Here is a 7,035-nt window from a genome sequence, read left to right on the forward strand (position 1 = left end):
AAGTCTGGTGCAGACCTCAGACCTCAAGGCTTGGGCAGGGCTGCATTCCTCTCTGGAGGCCCTGGGGGGAATCAGTTTCCTTGTCTTCCCAGCGTCCAGGGGCTACTTGCATTCCTTGGTTTGTGGCCCTCTTCCTCTCTCTTGAAAGCCAGCAACATCTCTTTCTCTGACTCTCTCTCCTGTCTCCCTCTTTCCCTTTTTTTTTCCCCTCTTTCCCTTTTAAGGACCCTTGTGATAATATTGGGCTCACCCAGAAAATCCAGGAAAATCTCAATTTCCTTTTGCCAAATAAGGTAACATAGTAACACATTCACAAGTTCTAGGGATTAGAGTGTGGACATTTGGGAACTTGTTATTCGCCCTGCCCCAAACATCTTTACTAGTCTAGCATCACTGATACTTTTTATAGGCAGGATGTGTTATTCTGTCATCTTCCCATCTTTCCTTCGTTTTGCAGATGCTGAGAGTGTTCTTTCAGTGGCCACAAACTGAAGTCTAAGCACAAGTCTAGATGGGATTGGGTATATGCACAGGGTAGTGCGAGTTTCCCTAGCTAAATCCTTGGGTCCTTCTCCAGTCCCACCCCCAGCTATATCTGCAGCCTCAGCAAAGGCCCAGCTGGCCTGTGAAACTGGATCATGGCACACTGGTGACTTCATCTGGGAGAACTCACAGTGCAGTGGTTCTACCCCTGCCAAAGAAGTTTCCAACCCTTTGCTTAACTCAATAGCCCTGTCATCTGCCTTCCTGGGGAGCCCTGATAGTTTCCTCCACTCCCACCCCAGCTATAGCTACAAGACGGTGCTCCCTGCAGCCCACACATGTGTTGTCAAGTCATTGCCCTATCCTTTTTTTCCCACTGCTGTTTTTCTTAGTAAGAGCCTGTGTCATCTCTAACATGAATAGCCACTACAGCCTTGTAACCTGTGATGCCATTACCTGGGTCCCAAACTAACTTTCAGTCTTTTCAATCCTTTCTCTATCTGAACCCTTAATTCTAGCCAGTTTAGACCACTTACCATTCCTCCAATAAGCAGCACTGTTTTCAGCCTTCCCACCTTTGGTATACTACCCTCACATCTGCCTGGAAATACCATCTTTCCTTCTCTTTGCCCTGGAAATACTACTTGCCCTTTAAGTTCTGCTCATTTCTGTCTCCAAGAAGTCTTCCCAAATGACTCCTGCTGCAGTACTCTGAACATGTGCCACACATTTGCCTCATGGCATAGACTGCTTGGTAGTCACCTACACATCTTCCTTGTCGGTCTAAGCTTCTGGAGTGCAGGGACTCTTATATCTGAAAGCCCCTTCCCCAAATTATGCCTAGACATTGTCTAGCCAGCTGGTCGACTAACTGCTTACCCTGCACCCACTCACCCTGTGAGTGATTGGTGTACCCAGGAGGTCAGAGGAGGGGAGACAGGCAGCACTGGTTGGCACAAACCCAGGGCCAGACAAGGAGAAGCAGGAAGAGCATCCCCAGAGGCTGGGCAGGGCTGGGTATAATGATGCACTAACACACCATGGTCCTGTTTAGCTTGTTTATTGAAAAGTTTGAAGCAGAGTTTTACATGTAAAAGTCAAAGTGAGCAAATACAGAGGTCTCTGAAACCTCTGCCAGTCACTGCGGAGCGTTACACTGTTTGCCTCATGCCCCCTGCATATGGGGAAGGCTGAGGCCTAGTTAACAGAGTTGGGAGGGGGGTGGGGTTCTGCACAGCCAAGGTAAGAAGGGCCTGAAGGTGGCCATCTCTGAAGTGGTGCAATGGGGCTGGGCAACTAAGGAGCAGTGATGGCAGAACCCTCAGAGCCAGGAGGGTGGCTCCCTGGGAGACTAGGGCCACGGGGGACTCCCAGGAGTGTGTGTTGGGGAAGTGAGTGAGGGAACAGCCTGGAATGTGGCAGGTGGAGGGGTATCCCCATCCCAGCCTCACAGGCCTGAGTAGGAGGCCTCTGTGGTCTCAGACCAGGATGAATCCCGGCGGGAAGCTGACAGCTGCCGCTGGTGGCCCCTCTGGTCAGGGCAGCCCAGACGCGTGAGTAGCACCCACATCCGCTCTCGGAACTTGACGCCCACAAAGGCGTAGAGTAGCGGGTTGAGGCAGCAGTGCATGTAGCCCATGCCCGACGTGACCGACTTGGCTATATCCACACTGCTTTCTCGGCCGCAGTTACGGGCTAAGGCCCCCAGGTCCATGAGGGTGTCCACCAGAACCACCAGGTGGTAGGGGGTCCAGCAGAGGGCAAAGGCCACCACCACCACCACCACCAGCCGCATGGCTCTGAGCCGCCGCTGGCCTCTGGAGACCAGCAGCACAGCCAGGATGCGGGCGTAGCAATAGGCCATGACCAGCAGGGGCAGCAGGAAACCTGCGACCAGCTGCAGGACGCGCAGAGCCGTGCGGCCCTCCTGCGGAAAGTTGTACTGGCAGTGGGTGGCATTGAGGCGGTTGTCATGGTGGGAGGACAGGAAGATGAAGTCTGGGAGCGCAAAGAGCAGACAGAGCCCCCAGACTGCCACACAGGTGAGGGCCACGCGAGTCGGGGGGCCCCGGCGGTAGAGCTGGGTGGCGTGCACAATGCTCAGGTACCGATCGAAGCTGATGCAGGCCAGCAGGAGGGCCCCTGCGTAGAAGTTGATGTTGAAGAGTGCACCTGCCACTTTGCAGAGGCCAGAGCCAAAGACCCACTGGATGGCCGCATCCACTGCCCAGAGAGGGAGTGTCAGCACCAGCAGTGCGTCGGCCACGGCCAAGTGCAGCAGGAAGGTGTCGGTGCTACTCAGGGCCGCCCTCTGGCTCAGCAGCACGGCTGCCACAACACCGTTACCCAGGAGCCCCAGCACAAAGAGGAGGCTGTAGAGGACGGGCAGGAAGGTGCGGTCGAAGTTGAGGCTGAAGTCCTGCGGGCAGGGTGGGGAAGTACAGCAGAAGTAGGTCTCATTTTCTCCATAGTCATAGGAAGAGTTTTCCAGGAGGTAGGCAAACTCAGAGGCTTGGAACTCTTGGCGTTCACTCATCTGTGGAGGGAGGGAGGGCACAGAGCGTGTGAAGGCCGTGGAAGTTACTCTCTGAGTAGGAATTTGGGATCAACAGATACACGCTACTGTATGTAAAACAGATAAATAACAAGGGCCTACCGTACAGCACAGGGAACTAAGTAGCTTGTAGCTTATCTATAATGGAAAATAATCTGAAAAAGAATACATACATATGTCTGCATAACTGAATCACTTTGCTGTACACTTGAAACCTTGTAAATCAACTATACTTCAATTAAACAAAAGTCACTCCTTGAAGATTTAGTCTGAGGAACCTTTCGTAAAGCAGCTCCTCTATGAGGCAGGCCCAGAGGCCTGGGCTTCAGGCTGCAGCTGTCCTGCGTTTCCTTCCAAACCATACCCTCTGAGCTCCATCTGCCCGGCCTGAGTGCTGGGCTGATAACTTCCCTTCTCAAGCCTGCTTCTCTCTCTCCCTTCTGGGTCATCCCCTTGGCACAGGGATTGTGAACCAGAGGGAGAGCTTCCTTTCTGTCCCAAGCCCTTCCTGCCCCTTTTCTCCTCACTCTTTCTTCATGGCTTATGGTCCTCAGTTCCTGGCCACGCCTAGTTCCAACACCTTCCTCCCCAGGCACCTCCCCACAGTCCCCTCTCCCAGTCACTGGCCCTCCTGTTCCCTCCTCAGACCTTGCCTGGGGACCCCAACTTCCTGCCCGCCATGGGGCCCCTCTACAAATCACTACGGCCCCCCAACACAAGTTTCTGCTCCTGTCTTTCCCCTCCCCTACACCGAGGCTTGCCACCCACCAAGTTGGGCGGCTCCCCCACCAAGCTCTAGTAGAAATATTCCTTCTCCTCTTCCCCCACCTCCCCGCAAACCATCCCAGAGCTGTGGGTCTCCCAGGTGCCAATTCAGTCCAGCACAGAAGATCAAAATTCCAAGTCAGAGCTGAAGGGAGCCTTAGGGGCCGCGAGGGGTGAGCCTCAACCTCATGCATTTTGCAGATGAGGCACCAAAGCCAGAAAGGGGAGGGACCTGCCTGTGGTCATTCGCAAGTCAGTGGCCAAGGTGGTTTCCGAATACCCCGTCCTGTGCTGCTTCTATACAGTCCCTGCATTCTGTACCTGTTCACCCAACCCTCTGGTGGCCCTGACTTCTGGGCCAGTCCTGACGGTCCCCTCATGTCCTAGACTCTCCACTCATAGCTATGGTCTGGCCTGGTTGGGCAGCGGCACTTACCTCGGGGACCATGGCTGGGCTGGTACGCTAGCTTCTGGGCCGCGTGCTGCCTGCCCCTCTGCTTTGGTGCTTGTGGTCAGGAACCTGCACTATACAGAGGAAGTGAGGGTTTCACGCGGTTCTCAGCAGCAGCCTCTTCCATGGGGTTATCTACACCAGACCTCCTTAGACCTGAGGCCACGGGGTCCCTACCTCACCATCCTCCTGGCCCAAGGTAGCTGCTCTGGGAGTTGGCCATAAGCCTGGGACCAGAAAGGCTGGGGCAGCGGGGCATGGACAGGTGCTTTGAGGAGAGAGGTCTGAGGGAGAAGCAGGTAGCTGACAGGGGCAGGGCAGCCCTGCTGCCAGGGATAAGATCCGCTGCTCATCAGTCCTGGGCTGGAGTTCATCTCACACGATTGTAGACTGGGTTGCTAAATGTATTAACTGTATAAAGGAGATTAACCTTCTTAAAAACTGAAAATATTTGAGAGCAGTCCCAACACACAAATTCTAGTCCTTCACCATTGCCCCTCCCCGCTAATCAACAGGAGCAAGGAACGGGAACTGCTAGTTATGAACTGGCTATGTGCTGGGTGTTGCTTCAGGCACTTTCTCTGACACTGCCTCATTCCAGCCACACAAGCCCCTTGTGTAGGCAGTATCCCCGTGGCTAACCCAGAAAGGGGAGAGGGCTTTGCCAGACACACACAGCAAGTAAGGGTAGGTGCTAGGATTGAACTCACAGTTGTCTGACTCTCCTTTTACTCTGCCTCACACTGCCTTCAGTTGTTTTTTGATGGATAAACAGCGATGTATTCATGCAGGTAAAAACAAATGAACTAAAAGTTAGATATTTTAACATGGAGGCATCTAGAAAAGCCAATGACCAACAGTGGAAGAAGCAAGTTATAGAATTCTGTGTATCATTTGATACTACTTATGTAAATTTGAAAAACCACACACACAAAACAATACCATCTTGTTTTGGATACAGCTGTTTGTTTTAGAAGGTTAAAGTAGGGAATGAACACACCACAAATCCATGAGAGCAGTTGCTTTTGGGGCAGGAGAAGGGGAATAGAGTTGGGGAAGAGTCCATGGGAATCTCTTTTTTAAAGGAAAAGCTGTAAAAGCGTTTGTAGAGCAAACCAGTCTCTTTATAGCTGCGCACTGCAAAAGTTCCTCCCCCACCTAGCCTGGTGCCCCCTCTGCCCTCTTCTCCCCTCCCTGATCTCATTAACAGACGGGAAATGTGGCCCTTTGCCTTTCCAAGCAGTTTCCCTTTCTCCTCACAGATGCAAAGCAGAGAGAGAGAGGGAGAAGAGAGAAATTGAGACAGAGACCATGGCTTTGGGGTCCAGTTTTCAGTCAGAATGTGTCACCTGAGCCTCCAGGCTCAGACCTGGAATTCAGCTGAAACTTTCTGACAAAACGCACACTTGGGAGGCAGCAAGGCCCTTCCCCACCTCCTGTGGCCAGAAGATGTGACTATTCTCTCTCTAAGCAGCTTGTCACTTGCAGGATCCAGGCCAGAGGGAACTAAAGGCTTGGAGGAGGTCAGGAGCAACACAAATAGAGGAGCGTGGGAGGATTCCAGAAGCCTTGGCAGTTAGGAAAGACAGGACTTGGCAGGTAACGGCCTGCGGGTGGGGGCAGGGGAGCTGGGACCATGGTTTGCGATGCTATCCCCTGAAGAATTTCCATTCCCTGGGCTTCTATGCATGAGAGAAAGGAGGAAAACAAAGAGCTCTATCTGTTCAACTTAAAGGGAGTTCTTGTATTCTGCATTTATACCCTTCACCTGCTTTTTGGTATTAGAAAAATCTTTTCTTTATGAATTGATGGTGACAATAGTTAACGGTTTTAGAAATACCTTGTGTTGGAAGAAGTTGACAACTTGATGTGGGTCTTCCAGACACATGTTGGAGGGTACAGGTCCATGTGACATTTCAAAGTCTATGGATCTCTGGTCTCCTTCCTGTGTCCTAGTCTCCTCATTTGCTGCATGGGGACCACTATCCCCACCTTCCTGGGTTACTGGAAAGGAAAAACAAGAGAAGTTCAGATAAGACCATTGGAAAGGGGCAGAGAGCTTTCTTTTCTGAGTTGGGCTATATCCTGAGAGGCTAGCCTGGGCTATGGGGCGGGCTGTTCCTGCTGCTCCCTGTGTGGCCAAGATGCAGTATGTGTGTGCGGGCTCATTTGCTCAGTCGTGTCTGACATTTTTGTGACTGCATGGACTGCAGCCCACCAGGCTCCTCTGTCCATGGAATTCTATAGGCAAGAATACTGGAGTGGGTAGCCATTCCCTTCCCCAGGGGATCTTCACAACCCAGGGACTGAACCTGCTTCTTCTGCATTGGCAGGTGGATTCTTTACCACTACCACCACCTGAGAAGCCTGTGATGAGGTGGGAAGAATGGAAGAAATGCTGAATTTGTTTGGCTCCAGCTCTGACTCAGCCTTGTTCAAGGTGTGTGACCTTGGACCAATGACATGACAGTTTTGAGCTGGTCTTGGCAGAGTTGTTACAAGATGATCTGAGATGACCAAGGCTGTGAGGCCACTGCACAGGTCAGCCATTAACAGAAAGCAGAGCTGAGAATGTTGAGTATGAGGGATACTGGCCACAAACCCAGAAGTGCTGGGAGCCCTTTCACAGCAGGGACATGGTTGGAGGATGGATCCTTCTGAAAGGCTGCCCCTCGCCTTAGCTGGGAGGGTTTGACCAGTCCTGGTCTAATCCTCTGGCTACGCCATTATGTCACCTTAGGCGAATTATTTTACCTCTCTACCTTGGTTCCCTCATTTGGAA

The 7,035-nt window shown here is 52.2% G+C and overlaps 1 protein-coding gene across 4 annotated transcripts; it reads right to left on the reverse strand.

Annotated features, from left to right (window-relative positions):
- Positions 1 to 1,527: 1,527 nt before the first annotated feature.
- CXCR3 (C-X-C motif chemokine receptor 3) lies at positions 1,528 to 6,134 on the reverse strand. Of its 4 annotated transcripts, none has more exons than XM_043458259.1 (3): positions 6,094 to 6,134; positions 4,239 to 4,327; positions 1,528 to 3,019 (listed from the first exon to the last, which is right to left on the reverse strand). In XM_043458259.1, the coding sequence occupies exons 2-3, from the start codon at positions 4,248 to 4,250 to the stop codon at positions 1,931 to 1,933; spliced, it is 1,101 nt and encodes a 366-aa protein (XP_043314194.1). In that variant the 5' UTR covers positions 4,251 to 4,327; positions 6,094 to 6,134; the 3' UTR covers positions 1,528 to 1,930. The 4 variants fall into 4 exon arrangements, with proteins under 4 accessions (XP_043314194.1, XP_043314195.1, XP_043314197.1 ...); XM_043458260.1 differs by lacking the exon at positions 6,094 to 6,134 and adding an exon at positions 4,964 to 5,072; XM_043458262.1 differs by lacking the exons at positions 4,239 to 4,327; positions 6,094 to 6,134 and adding an exon at positions 3,806 to 3,892.
- Between the last annotated feature and the right edge of the window lie 901 nt (positions 6,135 to 7,035).

This window comes from Cervus canadensis, chromosome X, assembly GCF_019320065.1.
Source record: "Cervus canadensis isolate Bull #8, Minnesota chromosome X, ASM1932006v1, whole genome shotgun sequence".
Lineage (NCBI taxonomy): Eukaryota > Metazoa > Chordata > Mammalia > Artiodactyla > Cervidae > Cervus > Cervus canadensis.